Source organism: Globicephala melas, chromosome 8, assembly GCF_963455315.2.
Source record: "Globicephala melas chromosome 8, mGloMel1.2, whole genome shotgun sequence".
Lineage (NCBI taxonomy): Eukaryota > Metazoa > Chordata > Mammalia > Artiodactyla > Delphinidae > Globicephala > Globicephala melas.
In genome coordinates this window covers 43524688-43548623 of record NC_083321.1, presented here as the reverse complement: position 1 = coordinate 43548623, position 23936 = coordinate 43524688, and the positions used below count along the sequence as shown (strand labels likewise).

Sequence of the window (23936 nt, the reverse complement as noted above, 5' to 3'; positions counted from 1 at the left end):
TAGGATTTGTTTTTGTAGCTCTTTTTTTTTCATTCCTCTTTTGTTCACTTGTGATTTGATGACTATCTTTAGAGTTGTGTTTGGATTACTTTTTCTTTAAGTTTGTGTATCTAGTGTAGATTTTTGGTTTGCGGTTACCATCAGGTTTTGATATAGCAGTCTCTATATGTATATATACAAGATTGTTTTAAGTTGCTGGTCTCTTGATTTCAAATGCATTTCCAATATCCTGCATTTGTATTCTCATGATTGCTGATTTTTATATAATATTTTTGTGTGGACTGTTTCCTACTTTTACTGTATGTTTGCCTTTACTAGTGAGCTTTCCCATTTGTAATTATCGTTTTTCTAGTTGTGACCTTTTCTTTTATGCCTAGAGAAGTTCCTTTAACATTTGTTGTAAAGCTGGTGTGGTGGTGCTGAATTCTCTTAGCTTTTGCTTGCCTGATTTTTCCATCAAATTTGAACGAGAGCTTTGCTGGGTAGAGTATTCTTGGTTGTGGGTTTTTCCCTTTCATCATTTTAAATATATCATGCCACTCCCTTCTGGCCTGCAGAGTTTTTGCTGAAAAATCATCTGATAACTGTATGGGGATTCCCTTGTATGTTATTTGTTGCTTTTCCCTTGTTGCTTTTAATGTTTTTTTCTCTTTGTCTTCGATTTTTGTCAACTTGATTAATATGTGTCTTGGCATGTTCTTCCTTGGGTTTATTCTATATGGGATTGTCCGCACTTCTTGGAGTTGAGTGAGTGGTTCCTTTCCCATGGTAGGGAGGTTTTTGACTATTGTCTCTTCAAATATTTTTTCAGGCCCTTTCTCTCTCTTTTCCTTCTGGGACCTCTATAATGTGAATGTTGATGCATTTAATGTCATCCCAGATGTCTCTTAGACTGTCCTCATTTCTTTTCATTCTTTTTTTTTTTCTTTATTCTTATTTCTTTATTCACACCACAGCTGTGATTTCCACCAATCTCTCCTCCAGGTCACTTATTCATCCTTCTGTCTCATTTATTCTGCTATTGATTCCTTCTTATTTATTTTTCATTTCAGTTATTGTACGGTTCATCTCTGTTTGTTCTTTAAATTTTCTAACTCTTCGTTAAAAATTTATTGTATCTTCTCGGTCTGTGCCTCCATTCTTTTCCCGAGATGTTGAATCATCTTTACTGTCATTACTCTAAATTCTTTTTCAGGCTGATTGCCTACCTCCACTTCACTTAGTTGTTCTTCTGGGGTTTTATCTTGTTCCTTTACCTGTAACATATTTCTCTGCCGTCTTATTTTGTCTAACTTTCTGTGTTTGTGATCTCTGTTTTTCAGGCTGCAGGTTTGTAGTTGCACTTGCTTCTGGTGTTTGCCCCTTGGTGGGTGAGGTTGGTCCAGGGGCTTGTGCAACTTCCTGTGGGATGGACTGTAGCTGCCCCCTGGTGAGTGGAGCTGGTTCTTGTCCCTCTGGTGGGCAGGACCATGTCAGGGGGTATGTTTAGAGGCAGCTGTGCACTCAGGACAGATGTTAGGCAGCCTGTCTGCTGATGGTGGGGCTCTGTTCCCACCTTCTTGGTTGTTTGGCCTGAGGCGTCACAGCACTGGAGACTGCAGGCTGTTTGGAGGGGCCAGGTCTCGGTGCCAAAATGACCACCTCCAGAAGAGCTCACGCAGATGTGTATTCTCTGGAGTCTCTGCCAGCAGTGTCCTTGCCCCCACAGTGAGCCACAGCTGAACCCTGCCTCCCCAGGAGACCCTCTAAGGCCCGCAACTAGGTCTGGCCCAGGCTCCTATGGAGTCACTGCTTTGCCCTGAGTCCCAGTGCATGTGAAACCTTGTGTGTGCCCTCCAAGAGTGGAGTCTCTGTCTCCTCCAGTCCTATGCAGCTCAAGCCCCCCTGACCTTCAAAGCCAAATGCTCTCGAGGCTCCTCCTCCTGATGCCAGACCCCCAGGCTGGGGAGCCTGACGCTGGGCTCAGAACTCTCACTCCTGTAGGAGAACCTCTGCGATATAATTATTTTTCAGTTTGTGGGTCGCCCACCTGGTGGGTATGGGATTTGATTATATCGCAAAAGCCCTCCTCATACTGCCTCGTTATGGCTTCTTGTCTTTGGATGTAGAATATCTTTTTTGGTAGGTTCCATTCTTTTTTGTCAATGGTTGTTCAGCAGTTAGTTGTGATTTTGGTGTTTTTGTGAGAGGAGATGAGCTCAAGTCCTTCAACTCTGCCACCTTGTCTCCACTTGAGTTGAATCTTTAATATATCTTTCATTTATTTCCTTTGCATTCTTTCCTGTACCTTCTTAAAATGTAGAATATAGTTATAAACTTTTTATATTCTTGTCTATTAATTATATCATCTGTGTTATATCTGGGTAGGTTTTCATTGATTGATTTTTCTCCTCATTATGGGTCATCATTTCCTACTTTGATGCATGCCTGTTTATTTTGGATTGGATGCCAAACACTGAATTTTATGTTGATGGGTGCTGGGTATTTTTAATTTCCATAGATATTCTTGAGGTTTGTTCTCTGACAGAGTTTTAATTTACTTGTAAACATTTTGATCCTTTTGAGGCTTGCTTTTAAAAAGTGTTGTAAGTTTGATCCAGAATAGCCTTTAGATTAGGCCTAATTTGGTCCCACTACTGAGACAATACTCTTCTGTGTACTCTTATCTGAGCCCCGTGTATTATGAAATTTTTTTCACTTTGGCTGGTGGGAACTGAAGTGAGCTCCAGGGATTCTTTCCTGTGGTTCTTTCCCCTGCCTCAGGTAGTTTCTTCACATGCATATGCTGGTGAGTACTTAGGGAGGACCACTACATATCTCTGGAGCATGCTATTTGCACATCTTTCTTCTCTTCAGTATTCTTCTCTGTAAATTCTAGCTGGATTGACCCACTTGAACTTCTAACCTTATCTTTTCAGCTCAGGAAGATTGCTGAACTTTAACTGGGTTCTCTCTCCCTGCACTGCAGCCTGGAAGGTAGCTTACCTTTTTTGTTTGTTTTCACAGGGATCACTGTCCTGTGTTACCTGTTATTTAATAATATTTTTAAACTATTGTTTCATATATTTCATCTCTTCTTTTTAGTTGTTTAAGGTGGAGAGGGTAAATCCAGTCTGCTGTTTCATCTTAGCTCATAATGGAAGTTTTTTGGAGTTAACAATAAACAAGTAAAATATAAACAAATATATCAGGTGGCTATAAGTATACTATGGAGAAACCTGAAGGAAGGGAGATGAAGAGGATTGCAATTTTAAATAGAATGGTGAGAAGAGGACCAGTTTGAGAAACTAGCTATTTTGGTTATTTTTTGCTTTATAATAGCCTACACCCACACTTAATGACTTTTGCTCATGGACGTGCAAATTGGGCCAGGCTGAAGAGAGACAGCTTGCTCTGCTCTGCTAGGCGTCAGTTGGGGCATCTGAAAGGCTGGGGTCTGGAATCATCTGAATACTTCCTCACATGTATGGTTGTTGATGCTGGTTGCCAGATGGGATCTCAGTTGGGTTGTGGCTAGAACATATACACATGACCTTTCCATGTGGCTGCGTGGCTCCGATACAGCATAATGGCCAGGTTCCAAGGGTGAGCATCTGAAAGAAAGCCAGGAAGAAGCTGTGTTGCCTTTCCTGTTTTCTAGCCCAGCCTTGAAAGTAATGTTATGTGTCACAGGAAGTCACTAAGGCTGGCCCATATTAAAAGGGACTGGACTTAAACTCCTAATCTTGCTGGGAGGCATGTCAAAGAATTTGTGGCCACATTTTAAAGCCATCACAATGATACTTGAGAAAGGATATCTGAAGGAAGAGCATCCCAGGTACAGTGTACAGAAATGCAAAGACTCTGAGGCTGGTGGATACCTGATGGTTTAGATTTGTTTATTTTGAATTTCCCCTGTACAGTGTCATCTCCTTGAGGGCAAGGGCTTTTGTTCACTGCTATTTTCTCAGCACCTAAAACAGTGTTTGACAGATAGTTGTAGTTTAATTCTTATTTGTGGAAGAGATAGCGTATTGGCAGCAGGTATCAAAAAAATCCTAAAAATGAGTACATAACCTTTGATCTAGAATTCTTTCTTTAGGAAATAAACTTTAGGGAAAAAAATTGTACAAATACGCAAAGCTGTAGTGAAAATTTGAAGGTGTCTAAATGCCCATTAATAGATTAGTTAAATAAATTATGTTTTGCCTATATAATGGAACACTGCAGTTTTTAAACTAAATGTTTTGACCCAGAAAGATGAGTGAGTGTTGAGGGAAAAGGAGCAGAATTCAAACGATGGTGTTCGGAATGATCTTTTTTGGTTAATAATCTTTATATAATATATGCATAAAATGGAGAGGGATCTAATAGGATGTATATCAAATTTTTAATAATTGCTATAGGAGTTATTTTAGACTTGCTTGTCAAAAAATATGTATTACTATTATAATAGAAATACATTTCTATTGTAAAAGCAAATGAGGTAAAATTTTTTAATTGATATAGAATAGTATCTAAGCTACTATGAGTGATAAAAAGCACCTTTTAAAACAGTATGTTAGGTTCTTTTTATTAATTAAAGAAGGTGGAGGAAAACGAAATTTGTACAGAAGAAGTTTGGGATGTAAAATCAAGATTTTTCAAGAGATTATCTCTTGATTATAGGTTATCCTTATTTCCTTTTATATATTTCTGTATTTTCTTGATTTGCTAAAATAAGCTTTTAAAATAAGGAAGAGATAGTAAAAGAAAATAGCTGTAGGGGGTAATGTTAAGCAGCTTTACTTTAATAGTATTTATAATGTGAAAAATCTAAATGCATAAGGTAGCAAGATCGGGGATCTTTTGGTTTCCTTGCAGAGTTCCTTTAATGGTCTCAAAATAGTGACTTAGAAAGAGAAAGACAAATACTATATGATTTACTTATATGTGGAATCTGAAAAACTGAACTCTTATCAACACAGAACAGATGGGTGGTTGCCAGAGATGGGGGATGGGAGTTGTGTAAATAGGTGAAGGTGGTCAAAAGATACAAACTTCCAGTTATAAGATAAATAAGTTCTGAATGTAATATACAGTGTGATGACTATAGTTAACAATACTGTATTGTATATCTGAAAATTGCTAAGGGAATAGAACTTAAAAGTTATTATTACAAGGACAAAAAAGTTGTAACTATGTGAGATGATGGATGTTAACTAAACTTATTGTAGTAATTAATCATTTTGCAGTATATACATATATCAAATCATTATGTTGTAGCCCTTAAAACTGCTACAGAATTATATGTTAATTATATCTCAATAAAACTAGCAAAATATGACTTAGAACATTTGACTTATACACAGTTCTGAAGCTCCTACTCTTTGTTAAAATGTGGTTGTTTTCCATGTTAATATTATTTTTTATCACCATAATGTAGGTTTTCAGTAACCTTACAAGAGTAATTGAGGGGCTTCCCTGGTGGCGCAGTGGTTAAGAATCTGCCTGACGGGCTTCCCTGGTGGCACAGTGGTTGAGAACCTGCCTGCCAATATAGGGTACACGGGTTCGAGCCCTGGTCTGGGAAGATCCCACATGCCGCGGAGCAACTAGGCCCGTGAGCCACAACTACTGAGCCTGAGTGTCTGGAGCCTGTGCTCCGCAACAAGAGAGCCCATGACAGTGAGAGGCCCGCGCACCGCAATGAAGAGTGGCCCCCGCTCGCTGCAACTAGAGAAAGCCCACGCTCAGAAACGAAGACCCAACACAGCCATGAATGAATGAATGAATGAATGAACGAATGAATGAATCTGCCTGCCAATGCAGGGGATACGGGTTCAAGCCCTGGTCCGGGAAGATCCCACATGCCATGGAGCAGCTAAGCCCGTACGCCAAAACTACTGAGCCTGTGTGCCACAACAACTGAAGCCCACGTGCCTAGAGCCTGTGCTCCCCAACAAGAGAAGCCACTGCAATGAGAAGCCCGCGCACCACAACGAAGAGTAGCCCCCACTTGCCACAACTAGAGAAAGCCCGTGTGCAGCAACGAAGACCCAACACAGTCAAAAATAAATAAATAAATAAATTTATTATTTTTTTTTGCGGTACGCGGGCCTCTCACTGTTTTGGCCTCTTCCGTTGCGGAGCACAGGCTCTGGACGCGCAGGCTCAGCGGCCGTGGCTCACGGGCCTAGCCGCTCCGCAGCATGTGGTATCTTCCCGGACCAGGGCATGAACCCGTGTCCCCTGCATCAGCAGGCGGATTCTCAACCACTGTGCCACCAGGGAAGCCCTCAATACATTTATTTAAAAAAAAAGAGTAATTGAGGCCTAAGATTAAAACTACAAATGTAATTTATGAATGAAATCTTAGATGATATAGTAATACTTTAATTCATACATATTTTGTTGCAAAAATGTTTTTAGGTTAATTGTTCTCATTTCACTGTCTTACCTCTTTATTTTAAAGAAATAATTTGTAATTCATTTTGTTCTTACACACCATAGGATGTGTTTTGGAGATGCAGACAAAATATCTTTGATGAAATGAAGAAGAAATTTTTACAGGTAGACTGCTGATGTAATTGCATTAGTGTGATAATCAGCAGAGCAAGTAACAGCATGTTAGTATTTTTATTTAATAACAAGGCATGTCTTAAGTTTTATGCTTGTTTGGCTATTTTATTTCTACCTGATTTTATTTATTTTTCATTTTGTTTATTTATTTATTTTACCTGATTTTAATAATAAGAAAGTCACCTTAAATGAATGTATGTCTGATAGTACCTTGTCTTTAACAAGTGAATGAGGTGGAAAACTGATACAAAAACTATAGAACGTTTAGTTTTGACTTTTGGGTATAATAGTTGTCTGTTTTTTACGGATGTATTTATTTTCTGAAATATTAATAGTGCTGGGATTAAGTTAATAATTTACAGAGTCAAAACCCAGACATCTTATTTGAAGAATTAAATAGAACTGTTACCTTCCTGACAGCCTGTATGCACTACAAACCTAAACAGTCCTGTGATGTAGCATCCCATTCTAACCTTTACTTAATATCTCACTTTCCTCAGGTCCCTTTAGCTCTAAGTTCAAGGTTCTTTATTTAATCTCTTCTGTCCTCTTCAAGTGATCTCTGGCAAGAGGCCACGTAGAAAAATATCATGTAATATTTTAGGGTTTGCTGGGGGAGTTGGAGTGGAGTGGAGGGAGGATCTTAAAAATAAAATAATCTTTTTCTCATGTAAGTTAAGACTCCCAGCACTACTTGTTACTTGTTTAAGTAAAAATGCACAGTCTGAATGAGGCTGATAAATTTAATAAACTTCAGTGAGCAAAAATATTTATACCATCAATTTTTTTTTTTTAGTCTGTGGCAGTATATTAGCCGTGAGCTGTGGATACCCAGAAGGGTAATGCTCTAGCGCTTATAAGCTCATAGCAGTTTCTTTATCAAGTAGTAGATAAAATGGACTCTGTGTGTGTGTGTGTGTGTGTGTGTGTGTGTGTGTGCACGCGCGTGTGCGTGCATTTTTAAGTTTGCAACCATAGTATTATCATTTGTAATAACACTGAAAGGAAGAAAGTCTTGAGAGAAAATGGGTTGACTATAAAATTTAGAGGTAAAGAGGTCCCTTTGTAATGTTTTTAAATTATTCATATTAATTTTTTTCTTAGAAAAATCTTAATCTTGTTAACTTTGAATTGTGTTTGATATTGTTTTCTGCATGCTAATGCCATTCTAAATATATGCATTAATTATACACCTTGTTTTGTGTTTTTTTAATAAGAAACACGAAGTATTTTATTATGAAACAAAAATTATGATGTTAACTTCAGAGAACTCAGATTTGAACTTAGAACTGTTTGGAATGCCAAGAATAGGAGACAAGATAACTTGAGAGGCCCTGAGACTCCTTAGACAGAACCATCTGTGTTGACCACTTCTAGATGTTCCTATAGATGTTTCTTCCTTTGGAAGAAATCTGTTTTCAGTGTTTTTATCCCAGTATGTTTTACCTTTTGTAAATAAGACTATCATTTTTGTTTGTTTTGTTTTTTCAAGGATTCTTTTTTCAGACTTTGCTTGGAAATCTGGCTTTGTTTCTGCATAGAGCACAAAGACAATACTCTCTTAGCATATAGTGTTAATGTAACTGCTGTTGACTTTACCCTTTTTCTCACAAGTGTAATATTGCTATGAGTTGCCCACCAAATAAGTAGTTTTAATTTTATACTTTGTACCTTTTTTGTAATTGGCCAGATTTTCTGTGTAGGGAACTTTGTGCCCTTCTAATAGCTCACCTAATACAGATGAAATGTTTTCCCAAGTGGGACATGCTTTAGGCTTTTCTAAAACTTTGCATTTGTTTTTTCTTACCTGTTTTCTCCTATTCATTATAGAACTTTTACTGACTCAGAAATTGTGCTCGCTTCCCTAAATTATGATGTGTCTTCAGATGCTTTACCTTAATGTTGGGTGTAGTGCTTAAATGGAACCCCCGCCACCAACCACCATCACTAATACCACCACCACCACATTCTTCCCAACTAGCACTTGCATGTGCTTAAATTTATTTAGGTGTGTTTCTGTTATCTATTACTGTGGAACAGCCTACGCCAAAACTTAGTGGCTTAAAACAACTAGTTTATTTGCTCACAATTCTGTGGGATGGGATTTGGGCAAAGGCTTAGCCAGTCAGTTTTTCTGCTTCACATGGCATCATCTCGGATCATTACTTGGCTGCACTGGCTGGTGACTGGCTTTGGATGGAAGGTCCAAGAAGGCTTTTCTTATCAGGCACCCCAGTGCTCCACTAAGTGGCCACTTTCTCTCTGGGTGGATTGTTAGGGTTTTAACACAGCATGGTGGTCCCAGGATAAATGGATTTCTTTTGCCTGGCTGGCATATAAGAGGAACATTCCAAGAGCTGCAAAGGCAGAAGTTTCCTGCTTTAAATCACACAGTATCACTTCTGTCACATTCTGTTGGTCCTAGTTGGCCACAAGGCCAGCCCAGATTCATGGGAAGAGAAAAAAGAAGAAGAGTGGCAAAGAATTTTTAGCCATCTGTAATTTACCTCAAGATGGTGATTTTTTTGCTTTGGGCATAAGTAGGACCAATCAGGGGTAGAACTCCAAAGAAATTAAGAAGAAAGAGGACACCCCTATTTTCCCAGTTCTAAGAAATACTTTTTTACATTTAAGTATTGTGGAAATCTGTATGCTTAGTATAATATTGTAGAATTTCTTTTTCTCTTGAAAAGCTATAATAAAAAGATTGGTACAACTTTATTGATGAAATCTTAAAATTGGAAAAAAACAGTTTTTTCTAATTAGTTCCCAAATTGGGAGGCAGGGGGAGGGAAGAGATTTTGCCTCAGTGTAATTAGTGTGGGCAATCACGATAACAAAAATTCAGATGTAATCTATGGATGATGGCTATGTAATAGATTAAATTAGGACTGAAAAATGGGCCCTGGAGGTTGAGGATAAAGTAATAAGATTTACACGTGGCTAGCTTAGAACTTTAAAGGTCAGAGTTTTTCGTTTGTTTAAATTATCCTAGAATTGAATTCAAGAGTAATATGTGATTGGCCCAGAAATTCTTATAGGAATCTTAAGAACAAACAGAGGACTGCACAAAGTTTTATGTAGGCATTCATCACAAAATTATTTCTAAAGTGTAATAAAGTCTAGCTCAAGAGTCAGTAAAATTAAATTGATGGAACAAATTATTATTAATCCATGTAATAAAATATTATTCAGTTGTTAAAATGATGAGTTAGAAAAAGTTTGACAAGGAAAGGTTACATGATATATTTATAAGTAAAGAAAGGGGTTTCAGGGCTTCCCTGGTGGCGCAGTGGTTGAGAGTCCGCCTGCTGATGCAGGGGACATGGGTTCGTGCCCCGGTCCGGGAGGATCCCACATGCCGCGGAGCGGCTGGGCCTGTGAGCCATGGCCACTGAGCCAGTGCTTCCGGAGCCTGTGCTCCACAACAGGAGAGACCACAATAGTGAGAGGCCTGTGTACCGCAAAAAAAAAAAAAAAAGTTTCAAAACAGCATGTATATCTAACTGAATGTTTGTGTTTAAAAAGTGTGCATGTATATGTCTGTTTGTGCTTGTGTAGGAAAAATATTTGGAAGAATATAGACCAAAATGTAATAGTTATCTCTGTGTTATGAATTACAAATGATTTCCACTTTTTCCTTTATACTCTTCCTATTTTGTTTTTTTTGGCTGCGCTGCGTGGCATGTGAGATCTTAGTTCCCTGACCAGGGATTGAACCCACACCCCTGCATTGGAAGTGCAGAGTCTTAACCACTGGACTGCCAGGGAAGTCCCTATACTCTTCCTATTTCAAAAAAAGGAACAAAATTACTTATGTGCAATGCACAGAAAAGAAAGCTATTGTCATTAAAAGAACAAAAGGCATACATAAGATTAAATTTTGTGTTTACAAGAGTACATTTAGCCTTCAGATGAGATTCCATTGGGGTAATATTACCCACATCTGGGTGTGGAAGGAGAGGAGGCTGGAGTGCCTGTACCTTGCACTCACTTATTTAAGGAAAGAACCAGGAACTGCTGATGGCCATATGTTACCATATCATCATTCTTATGTATACTGTAATGTCAGCACTTCTGATTTCTGAATTCTTAGGTAGAGTTCTCTTGCTTGGACCGTCAACTTCAGCTTATCTGAAGCTTTAAAATCTGGCAGCTGTAGTGCTTTTCACCTGGAAAACTCGAGTCTGCCTCTGAAATATACTGTTGAAAGTGTAAAAGCGGATCTTTTGTAGTTGAAATTGATTTAGAGTTTCTCGTTCCTTTATTGTGAACCAGAGTTAAAAAGGGTCCACTTTATGTTTCTCAGTTTGAAATTAAAATGTGTAAAACCATCTATTACAAGTGTTAATATAACACCTTAAGCTTATAGCTGAAGGCTTTTTTGTTCTTTGTTATCCTGTTTATTTTATAAAAAATGTATTCTTTTGTTTTTAAATGGGTTATTATTGGTAATTAAATATTTTGACTTGTCTGAAATATAGTGCTAGCCAATCTTAAACATTATACTTCTTTTATAGCAACTTATTTCTGTTTTAAACTAATTGGATTAACCTTAGTTTAAGTAATCTCTTACAAACCCAAAATTATATATGGCAGAAACAAATTATAATTGTATTACCCTGCCAAACAAACAAAAATACCTTGTGGTGGTCCTGTCTTCAATACAAGTCAATGATAATAACTGTTCTTATTTAAAAATGGATAATATAGAAGTAACAAAAGATTGAGGTTAATATTATTGTGTTTTTTATAAAAAAAGGTGAGAAATACATTCTTGTATACAGTACCAGTTTGTACAGTTCATATTTGTGCAAAGCCTTTTATGGGGATAGCGAGAGGTCCCTCAGATAATGACTGCTGCCCTAGACTTTGAGGGAAAGCAAGAGATTTACATGATCAGATTTGCATATTAAAATACTGTTCTGGATTGAAGGAAGATGAGATTGGAAGAAGCTATTGCCACGATTTTAAGATAAGATTCTCATTGCTGCAGGCAGGATTAAAGAGGAAAGGAATAGTTCAAGATATATTCAGATGATAGAAATGGTAGAATTTGGTGATTATGTGAGTTGAAGAAGAGGGAAGAAATGAGGAAGGTGCTCCTCTCTGGTTTCAGCAGCTGGTAGATGATGGTACCATTAATTGAGTTGGGCATTACAGGAGGAGGGAAAGAACTTCTTTCACCAAAGTGCCTGATGTAGCCCACTACTGCTGTGGAAGAGTCGTGTCCTTCAACAGCTTGAGAGAAGGCATAGCTTCTTTGAGAAAGTCTCCTTTAAAAATTTTTTCTCTGATTTATATACTAGATAAAAAAGAATGAAAAAATTTGTGACCCTAACTCCCCTCTACGTTGGTAATTGAAAAGTATTTTTTCCTTGCTTTCCTTTACCCCTCTGCTGGCTGATCTATTTGGGTAAGCTTGTCAGCTCCTAACACACTGATAAATGGGGCTTTTGGACTTTTGGTCTGTGGGTACAACAAAGTAAAGGTCAGGATGCCTGATTGCTTTTATACTTTAGTTATGGATTTTGCAATCTTATACAATCCTCATTGCATTTCTACACAGCTCTCTTTCTGTTTCATCAGGAAACCCAGAAATGCTTGATTGGACTGTGCTAGCATAGTAGTGACACATTTTTAAGGATCAGATTTTGTTATTTTCAACTGAAAATTGCTTAAGTAAACTTGTCTTCATGGGCTTGTTGATCATTGATTTACAGCCTTAAAAGGTGAAAGCAAATACCCACAAGAGCAATGGTTGATTCTTAAATATACCCCAGTTTTTCCAAAACAAACATATATGGTGCTTTATATGTTTGACATATCCATTAGAATATATTTCAGCCATAAAACAGTAGTATTCACACAGAGAAAATAGTATTTTGTGGGCATTTTTTTCATTTAATCATAGAAAACATAATTATATATATATTTTTAAAGATAAATAGTATATTTTTTTAAATTTCAGGTAGAAAATGCTGCTGAAGAACCAAGAGTCTTATGTATAATACAAGATACTACTAATTCAAAGACAGTGAATGAACGGATCACTTTAAATTTACCAGCTTCTACACCTCTCAGAAAGCTCTTTGAAGATGTGGCCAACAAAGTAGGCTACATAAATGGAACCTTTGATTTGGTGTGGGGGAATGGAATCAATTCTGCTGATATGGTAAAACTCTAAACTGAAAGCATCTTCTCTTAAGCTGCTAATAATATTATAGTCATTATTGTTGTTGTTTTTAATAGTATACTAAATCCTGGAACCCTTCTTAATATTGTAAGCAGGACTATAGAGTCTGTGCAACTCGATATTTGGATCCTCTTCATCACTTTACTTTCATTCTAGAGTCAGCATTTGATTATCTTAAAGTTTGCACAATGTCATTTCATTAGTTTTTTTATTCATGTAAGATGATTATCATAATATTGTGTCATCTATGGAAAATTTTCCAACATTTACTGAATGGGATATTCATTTTAAATATTTAAGTGAAAAAAGCAGGATATAAAATCATATGTATTTTATAATCTAATTTTTGGAAAAGAAGAGAAAATGTATATAGAAAGAAAAAAGTAATAGAAGGACTTACACTCCAATATTAACAGAGATTATGCACCAGATAGAGTGGTAAACACCTGAACAGGAGGGTTGGTGGTATCATGACTTCAACTTCAAAGACCTCACAGTAAAGTTTTAGAGACAGGTATATCAAAAAATAATTACACTAAGATGTTTTAAGTATTATTAAGTATCATTTATTAGTTTGCTGTAAGTGCAAAGAGGAGGCACTGACCAGTTTTGCGTGGGAGAGTGACAAAGGGGAATGTTGAGTTGGATCTCATCTGTATTTTAGAATAGTATTCTAAATAGTCTTTTTTCTTTCCTCTCAGTCCAAATTCACCCTGCATACGATTGCTAGAATTATCTTCAGTCATCTTAAATCATAGTACTCCTGTCACCTTCCAGTTTAGAAATCTTTAATGACTGCTCACTGCCCTGATTAAAAGTCATATTCCCGGGCTTCCCTGGTGGCACAGTGGTTGACAGTCCGCCTGCCGATGCAGGGGACACGGGTTCGTGCCCCGGTTTAGGAAGATCCCACACGCTATGGAGCGGCTGGGCCCGTGAGCCATGGCCGCTGAGCCTGCGCGTCCGGAGCCTGTGCTCAACGGGAGAGGCCACAACAGTGAGAGGCCCACGTACTGCAAAAAAAAAAAAAAAAAAAAGTCGTATTCCCTAAGTTAGCATTCAAGACAATTGGTCCTTTAAATCTAATCTTAGCTCTCAGATATTGGACTAATTTATTTTCTTAACACAAAATTTCATACTTCTCTATCGCCGTGTTTTTGCTTATGTTACCTCTTCCTGTCCTATACCATTGCTGCTCTTAAGTTTTCCAGGAAAATACCTTTAAAGGCAAATGAATGTGTATCCTGATGGTATTTGGAGGGCATAGTTTTAATTGGCTCTGCAGAAGAATAAAAGATGTTGGGTGTTGCTTGATTTGCCTTTAAAATTGATGATATTTTGCCTTCTATTCCATAATATATTTATGATTTTTTAAAATGTAGAACTAGTGTTTTTAAATGGGAAAAGAATCTGAAAACGAATAGCTATATGTACAACATATGTATAATCGAATCACTTTGTTGTACACCTGAAACTAACCAACATTGTAAATTAACTATAATATAAAATAAAAAATTTTTTAAAAGTCTACTTACAAAAAAAAAAAAACCCTAGTGTTTTAAATTAGCCAACTTTCCCCCTCTGAAATTGGGCAGTAAAATTGGTAGTCCAACAAGTTATACAAAGAGAAATGATATTTAATCTGAAACTTTGAATATTCTCTTTTACATTACTGTATAACTTCTAGTGTTGCCTCTTTTTCGATTTAAAGGATAGTTCTATACTGTCTGCCCAAGTCCTGTTTATCTCTTACTTTTAAGAAGCCTTACTTGATGTTTCTTCATGCCACTTTAAAAGTAATCTTTCTCTTTGTTCTCCTATTGCACTTTTTATTCTGCTATGCCACTTATAGTCTTTTTATCATAGTTGTTATTCATTTGTGTCTTTCCACTTGATAGAATATATTTTGATGTCTAGGACCTCATAGTATTAGTTTTGTATCCTCCAAAGATACTATCCCTAGGCACTCAAAAAGTGTTTGTTAAATTAACATCTGCTATAGCACTGTGCCAGGATTAAGTATTTTTCTTTCTTCAGCTGTGACTGTTCTTAAGTACTTAATTTTTGTGTCTTAATATGCCTACCGTACATTTCTATGAGTATACTCTTACCTGCTTACTGTACAATGCTGCATGTATGCTTCTTTGAAAACCTGATTCATTTATCTACTCACCATCTCATACACACAGAGACACATTTATTGAGGTAAAACCCCTATGTGTTCTAGCTGTATCATCTGATCTTTTATGCCTGAGAGACGCTGAGAGATCTGGTTCCTGCCAGAGAATATAAGGGACCCAAAGATACCTTTCTTCCTTTCAAGTGGCTTCTCTTAGCTTCTGGTTCTCTGTCCTGTTTTTCTCATGGATTTCTAGATGTGATCCAAAGTGAGATGATATGTTTATTTTATTAACACTTATTTTGTGCTTACTGTGTAGCTAGTATTGTTCTGATACTAGACTTTATACAAATATAACCTCATTTAATCCTTTTAACCACACTATGAGGTAAGTGCTATCCCAGCCTCATAGGTGAAAAAACTGAGTCATGGGGAAGTGAAGTAACTTGCGCAGAGTCACACAAATAGCAAGTGGCAGAATCTCTTATAGTTAATTTTTTTGTCCTTAATACCTGTGCTTCTGTATAACATTCATTTTGTAAGAAAGGCATCTCCATAAAGTAAGTCCTTCTAAGGAGATATTCCTCGTGTCTTTGAAACATTAAAAACATTTCTTAATGAACAAAATAGTTTTAAAACAAAAGAATAGGGCATTCATCCCATCCCTCATTTTTCTCAACAGTGGCCTGGAATGTTGGGTGAGTATGGCTTGGAGCATGCAGAGCTCTGTCTCTCATCCACCAACTGGAATGTATCAGAATGACAGCCAGGGTTTAAATTGCCTACCAGATAAAAGAGTTAGGTGAAGACTAAACATGTTAGATGTTTAGTTTTCAAAGGAGTGATCACTTCTATCACCCTGGGATCCTCTGAATCCTGACAGTGGACTTGAAATAGGTATCATTTACTAGGACAGGCTTTTCCTTCGAGGGTCTTTCTGAAGGTACCCATTTTTCAATGTTACATAATTGTTTGGGTTGGGTTGCTTAGTGTGTTTCCTTATGTGGGAATTCTCATTATATTCTTATATCAAAACATGTTTTTACAGTTTTTAGTGATATAAAATAATCTTTAGTTAATTTTCATGAAAACCCATTGAATACTATATTGCATACATTTTAGAGAACATCAAAACAAATGTTTACAATACTTTTTTGTGTAGTACTTCAGTTTTTTAGATGTTGGGAAATGTGAACAGCTGGGATACCTGTCAGTATATGCCCTGTCACTGGGCTTAGCCATCCCAGTTCCTGAATAGATGAGTTAATTCCAAGCCTAGATTAACAGAATTTCTCAGAATCTTCATTTAAAAAAATACTGTTTAAGCCCAATAATTGTAGATATGTGTCTATTTACATATTACTTGTTTTATTATTATAATTAATGTTTCTCATAATCTGAGATATCTTATTTTATGCCTGTAGGCTCCACTGGATCATACCAGTGACAAGTCTCTTCTTGATGCTAATTTTGAGCCAGGAAAGAAGAACTTTCTGCATTTGACAGATAAAGATGGTGAACAGCCTCAAATACTGCTGGTAAACGCTTTAGAAAGCCCTATAGTCATAATTTTTGTGCACTGTCACCTACTACTTGGGAAGCAGTTTTCCAAAGGAAGGAGGAGAGATGTGTTTTGCAATTTATGTATAATAAATTATTTTTCTGTTTTCTGTTGGCTTGTATGTATGTTAACGTGGTTACACTGGGCATCCATAGCACTTTGTGTATATAGTCTCTTGCCACACTGAGAATCACCACTAGAACAGGGATGGGGATGGGTCTAGGATCTCCTACTGTGTTTCAGTGGCCTTTTGTTTGGTTAAGCATTTGCTTGGTTGGTGTAAATCTTCGGCAGTTTTGCCCAGGTTTTCTGGTAGAGGAACAGACCCCCAGAATTATCTACTCTGCTGGTTTTGCTCTCACTCCCCGTCCCCCACCCCCCATTTTTTTTTGGAATGACTAGTTTGTAAATTCTATGCTTTATTTCTGTTCTTTTAGTGTTTGCTGCAATTCATATTTCAATAGCCTTTCCTGTCTGGTTCAGTGGCTTTAGTGATCGTCAAATCTAGTAACTCCCAGTTTGAGAGAGATTCATTGAAAAAACCTGGTCTGATTTACCTTGCTGCTTTACAGACTGAGGAAACTCACAGAGTTTATGGACTTTTTCAGAACGCTTCTCTTTAATGAAACTTTCCTCAGGAAAAGTTCTTCTGTTTGATGCTTTTCATTTAGAAGTCTATTGTGAATTAGAATGCCTCTCTGGACAGTAGACAGTAATTAAACACAGGATATCCATACAGAAGCAATGCCAGAATATGTTCTGACTTTCCTTAATCTCATTGTTTATTTTTATGACATCATGAGAAGATTTTGATTAGTCTGACATTGAAACTAAATTAGCTATTAATTTGGGGATTCATGTTTTAAAATGCTTAGTAATTAGTCTTCAGCTCTTAGTTGCTTGTGCTGATTTTATATCCCTTACTCCTTTTGGACATCTTCCTCATTAATAGGAAGTTTCTTATTGGAGACAATAGGAGACTATCCATTTCATTCAGTACTTATTGAGTGTCCCCTACCTTTCAGGCCTACTTAGCAAGGGTGATGTAAAAATAAATGATAAACTCTGTCATTAAGGAGTTCACAATTGTACTCTGATTAATTAGTACCAGAAATCTCTCTCATGTAAACAAAATTTGAAAAAGAATTAAATAAATTTGAGAAAGTAAGAACTTTGGAAGGAGACCTAAGCATTTTTCCAAAGTGTGTTATATTGGGCATCTTTCAAACCTTCCTACAGGAAATAGTGAGGGTATATACTTTGAATGTCTTGGTGGTACCAGTAATGCCTTGTCTTTTTTTCATTGCCTCAGGAATTAGTATGCCTTTTTTCATTGTTTTAGCAATATTTACCACTCAGTAAATATTGGTTATGCTACATTTTAGGAGGATTCCAGTGCTGGGGATGACAGTGTTCATGACAAATTTATAGGTCCACTTCCAAGAGAAGGTTCTGTGGGCTCTACCAGTGATTATGTCAGCCAAAGCTACTCCTATTCATCTATTTTGAATAAATCAGAAACTGGTAAGATATATTATTGTTGTCGTTGTTGTATTTTCATAAAATCATAGGGCATTAATCCAGAGTAATCTTAGCAATCTCAAGCCTAATCTTCTCATTTTATGGATTAGAGAAAACAGACCCAGAGCAAGATCACTAGTTAGCAGAAGCCAAGTTAGAACAAGAATGTGGTTTCCCTTTCCCTCAACCCATTGTTATTTTTACTGTATTGTTACTGCCATTATTTAGTAAAAAATATTAAATATTGGATTTTGAAGGAAGACTTTTTCTGTTTGATAATTTTCTATCTTGAATTTAATCTTAAATTTTTGAAGTTGACTTCCTCTGGAAAGGAATGTATCTCCATGTGCATTGGAATAGACTATGGCAGATACTTTCATGTGGAAACAGATGGGCCAGGCTTATTTTATCAGAACTACTGTGTTATCTTCTAGTTTAATCTAATCATATGTTTGAAATTAATCATGTAATTTAAAAATTCCTGTTAGCTTTTTTCTGAATATGTTTAAACCTATATTTTTGAATTTTTTTTCAATTTATTGAGCTAATGGAATTGCTTTATTTATGCAGTTTTATATTTATATATAAGACTGGTTAATTGCCTGAAAATATAATCTGGATACTTTCACATATCATTTTATCTTAAAACAAACATTTTCAGTAGGTAGTATTCGTGTTAAAAGAAATGGAAACAGGCTTAGAGAAGCCTTTGATTATATAGCTAGTTAATGGTATTTCATGTTAGGTATGGCTTCAGAGTGTTTACTCTTAGAACTTTAAAACAGAGATGACTGTAAATATTAGACACAAATATCTATTATAAAAAGAAAACTGTAGAGTAATATTGTAGATACTGTTTTAATTTGTTCTGTAATCTTCCACTTACTATATTTTGTAATTGAAATGTAGAATAATTTCCTCATAGCTAATCTTTTGTACAGGCTTAATGGTGTATTTGTTCTGAAAATGGTAAAAGCTGGTCGTGTTTGGTATTTAGGATCATTTATGTCAATAGAACTTTTTGCAGCAAACTACCAAGAATAAAAGAGAATGACAAAGTATCTTTTCTCATTATACTGTCTAGAGTATAGTGACTCTCAAATTTTTATTTCTTTAAAAATCATTTTGAGATACTTGTTAAAAATGTAGGTTCTGAGGCATTACTCCTCCAAATACTAAGTTAGTTAGCTCTGCAGTAGACTGGATAAATTGCATTTTTAAAAAAATAGATACCCTAGATTATTATGAGATAGTTGGAATACTTAGAGAAAGTTCCAGATTTAACAAGTCAGGATTCTTGAAATTTTTGCTGTGTATTCTGACAACCAACTCAGTCCTTATGCAAGAAGTATTTACAGAACTCCTACTTTGTGCTGAGTACTGTATGGCTCTCTGATGCCTGTAAATTCCTAGAGACTAAAGCATACTTTAAAAAAAAAAGTTCTCCTATAATACGAATGTAATACATGTTCGTTGTCATATTGTAAAATGAAAAAAGTGGAAATCACTGACAGTACTATTAACAGAAACTGCTTTAATGATTTTGCTTATTTTTGTCTTATCTTTCCTTCATCTGAATGCTTTTAAGAAAATGGGGAAATCATGTTGCGAGCAGACTTTTAATATATATTTTTTCGTGTAATACTATATGAGGAGCATGTTTCAATGTTATTAAATAGTATTTTAATATGGGTTTTAAGTGGCTGAAGAATAGTGTTTCATTATATGATTTAGATAGTTAAACTGTAATTATTACCTATGTTATGATGAACATACTTATGCATAAGTTTTCATTTTCATCTGTGATTATTCCCTTAGAGTAAGTTCCTAGAAATTGAATTACTAAGTTGAAATTTATGAAAAATATTTTTAGAGGACTTTGATATACATTGCCATGTAATCATAGTCTTCATTCCCAACTATTGTTCCTCATACAGCTCTTTTCCCTACCAGTACATTTTCCTCCGGTGTTCTGGGGTACTGCCTTTGTGAATTAAAATAATCTGTACAGGGGCTTCCCTGGTGGTACAGTGGTTGAGAGTCCACCTGCCAATGCAGGGGACACGGGTTCGTGCCCCAGTCTGGGAAGATCCCACATGCCGCGGAGCGGCTAGGCCCATGAGCCATGGCCGCTGAGCCTGCGCGTCCGGAGCCTGTGCTCCGCAACGGGGGAGGCCACAAGAGTGAGAGGCCCGCGTACCGCAAAAAAAAAAAAAAAAAACCTGTACACATCCAAAGGAGCTGGGGTTCAAAAAGTGTTCTTTTTAAAAAATATTTATTTATTGTTTATTTGTACCAGTTCTTAGTTGTGGCACACAGATCTTTGTTGCTGCATGCGGGATCTTCATTGTGGCACACAGGATATTTAGTTGTGGCATGTGGGATCTTTTTAGTTGTGGCATGCAGGATTTAGTTCCCTTAGTTCCCTGACCAGGGATCAGACTCGGGCCCCCTGCATTGGGAGTGCGGAGTCTTAACTACTGGACCACCAGGGAAGTCCCAAAAAGTGTTTTGTTACTGACTACTGAATTTGCATTCTCCTTAAGAAATTATTGTAAATGTACAAAATGTTTTTATTGAAAAATGCTCTCATGATTTCAACTCAGGGCTGTAAGAAAACATTTCTCCATAATGCAGTGAGGCTGAGGACTTAACATATTCTTTCCTGTTTCCCTTGCCTACCAACTGCTCTGGTAGCCAGCCACTGTTGATAGGAGATGGTTGGGGGTCGGGGGGACTTTAAGGAATAAGGAGTGGATTGAAGGCTGATGTGGACTCTCAGGTGATTAGAAACCACATGACTGAGGTATTTCATCATTTAAAACCGAGATATCTTTCCTTGGGCAGTTTCTTTCACAATTCTTTTCGTTTTATTTTATCTACTTTAGGAGTTGGCCAGTTTCATTCTACTTCATTTGACCTGTTCGAGTTCTCGTTCATTTCTTGTTGGTTCTGTTCATGATTTCTTTCTGCATTTGCCCTCTGCAGAATGGCATGTGTTCTTATGTTCTTCTCCCTTAACTAGCTTGTACTTACAATATTGATTCATAACTATTTCAGATAGAGGACCCACTTGATAACATTTATCATTTGAAATTTGCTGATTTAGACAACGCATAATGACAAAAGATTTCTATTCAATAACATTTTATCTTACTAATCTCACTAAAACCTTCATACTTTTGGAAAATAGTTGTACATTTATTTGAGACACTGTTCATTCTGTTTACATATGGTGCTGAGTCAGGTACAAAAGACCATAGGTTTCTATATGATTCTTATTGCTAGTGGTAAAGTAAACAGCAGTGGCAAAAATTATTACTCCCTCCTTCCCTTAAACCCCTCCCCCGCCACCCTTTTTTAAGCCCAGGGAAGGGAAACAAAGTCATAAATAAATGATACATGATTGGTCTTAAGGTACACAAAGAACAATAGCAGTATTCATTTACCTTTTAAGGCTGCAGGTAGAGTGGTTGTCCCTGACTGTTGAGGAGTTGGGGGAAGGAGATGGAGAAGAAGGGAAATCCCAGGCAGCCTCAGCTGAGAAGAAGGTGCAGGACAACCTGGTCTCCTTGCTTGAGTGCTCTCGTTTATGGGAAAGAGTCCGTTTATATAACCTAAGAATGAAATAATGCTTTTTATTATTAATAATCAGTCCAGATATCTTACAGATTTGTATTACTTGTAAGTCATATGCACTTCTCCCTCAAGTGCACCTGCTGCTATGCTAAGCAGTAGGATAGATAGAGAAATCAGATTTGACCCCTCCCCCCACAGTCTGTTGGGGAAGCCATACAGGTAAATAAACAGTTATAGAACAGAGTAGGACAGGGTGTTGTGAGCACAACTCAGGTGGGGCATGCTGGTTAGGAATTGAAGCAGTTTATAAGTATATAACAATGTAAAGTAAATATATAAACATATATACATAGTATTCTTAAAGATGAAAGGCACTAGAAATCAAAGCTGGAACCTTAGTCCAGAGTGAACGATAGGTAACTACTTGGTCTCTTCTTAGAATTGTGCAAGTGCAGATAGCATGGAATCTATTCCTCTTTTCCACAACTGACCAAGGTTCACTGTGCATTTGTTGGTCCTTTCATCACCTTCATTAGCAATATAGTTTATCCACAGTGTTTACTATTTCTTAAGATATTTTTGTTAATTCTTGGGAAATTGAAAAAGTATTTCAAAAAGCTTCAGTGAACGCCTTTGGCATGTATTGAGAAAAGATTTACGTTTTTTTGAGATAACCAAGTCTTTCAGTATTAAGTGGGAGTAAATAAGTTTAATTATTAAGCAATGTGTTTACCACATTTTACTAAAATAATGAGGTATAATAAAATGATGAGGCTGATTTGTGTGCTATGTGTACCTCATAAACTGGGCCTGAAGTCTACTTCAAAGGAGAAGTTCCGAAAATGTTCTCAACAGTGGTAGCCATTTCCAATTAGGTATATAAAACTAAGTACTTAAAATAGTTCACTTGACTTTTGAATGCATGTAAGTTTCTCCTTTCCTTCTCCCCCTCTCTCGGTTCTCCCCTACCTCCATCTCTGAGTTCTCTTCTTACTTTAATAGTCACTCTTTGCATAGCGTGCTGATCTGTGGGATTTCATACTTCATGGCTTTGTTAAAACAGTGGAAGTCACTTTGAGTTTGTATACAGTGAATTTATCTCATGTTGTTAATTCTTGGTAGAAATTGGTTTATGGGGCCTGATGACTGGGATAACTGGTTCGGTACTGTCTTCATTTGTTGGGTATATATGATGTTTAAAGTGAATATGTTTATACTTTTCCATTTTAATACACAACTTTTAGATTTGGTGAACAAAGATGATTTTTGTCAAAAAATACTTTATTAAACATAACCCTCTTAAAGTTTTATTAAATGCTATGTAATATCCATGTGTATCTCTGGACGTATAGCAATATGTCCAAAGATCCTGACTTTTTCTGAGAAATAAGGTTGACATAGTGCACATATTAGCAAAGAGGTCTTTCTTAGGTGCTGTTGAAAAAATTGAAATAATTTCCAACTGTAACCTTAACCTCTCAATTTTTACTGTGTAGTAAATTCTTGTTAAGTTTTCTTTTCATTAATTTTTTGATGTAAATGCTGATTTATGTATATTTGTGTGTGCTTTTTTTTTAAAGGATATGTGGGATTAGTAAACCAAGCAATGACTTGCTATTTGAATAGCCTTTTGCAAACACTTTTTATGACTCCTGAATTTAGGAATGCATTATATAAGTGAGTATTCAAAAAAATTCTATAAATAAAATTGATTTAAGAATGAAAATATAGTTTTTAACTAATTAAGTCTGTCTTCCTTCTTGCACTTATTTGTTAAGTTTGGGGCATCTCTCACTTCTTAAAACATACCTTGAATAGTAAATAAGGAAAGGATCTTATGAGAGACAGCATATGAAAAATTTGTGGGGAAAGAGAATCAGAAGTGCATAGACAGCAAAAGGATAAAATTGATAAGATTTATGTTTAAGATAAATTATTGTATTTAAGCTTCCTCACTTTTAGCTTTAATGCCTTTGTGAAGAAATAAGTTATCTGCTTTTGGAGATAATCTGGATGTGTAAACCATATTCTTTTTTTCCTCCACCTCTCAATTTAAGAAACAAAGTTGTCTTTTTAAACTTGCAGATTTTGTTTTTTAATTAAAATACAATGCAGCTGTTCCGGTGTTGTGTGTGTGTGTGTGTGTGCGTGTGTGTGTGTGTGTGTATTAGAGAGAGAGAGAGAGAGAATGTATTTTTAAAAGAATGTATATATATCAGATACTTTAAAATGCTCTATGGAGGAAGTCCATATTTAAATAAACCCTAAAGTCAGACATTTATTTTTATGAGTATCCTATTATAATACATTTAATACACTCTCACTTTGTGTATTTCTTTACAGTATACATAACTTATTTTTTAAGACATTTTAAAGTACAAATAAACTGATTTTTTTCTCCTTTTTGTGTTACTTTTGAG

General features: G+C 36.3%; 1 protein-coding gene across 4 annotated transcripts in view; it reads left to right on the top strand.

The window, feature by feature from the left end:
* Window positions 1-23936, top strand: part of USP47 (ubiquitin specific peptidase 47) — a 123407-nt gene that overhangs the window by 34750 nt on the left and 64721 nt on the right. For 2 of the 4 annotated variants that reach the window (XM_030831406.2, XM_060303500.1), the window contains 4 exons: window positions 12512-12715; window positions 16280-16393; window positions 17802-17940; window positions 23097-23193. In XM_030831406.2, coding sequence (XP_030687266.1) covers window positions 12512-12715; window positions 16280-16393; window positions 17802-17940; window positions 23097-23193 — 554 coding nt within the window. Of the gene's footprint in view, window positions 1-6471; window positions 6532-12511; window positions 12716-16279; window positions 16394-17801; window positions 17941-23096; window positions 23194-23936 lie in introns of all 4 variants that reach the window. The other 2 variants (XM_070046142.1, XM_030831405.2) reach the window with 2 other exon arrangements.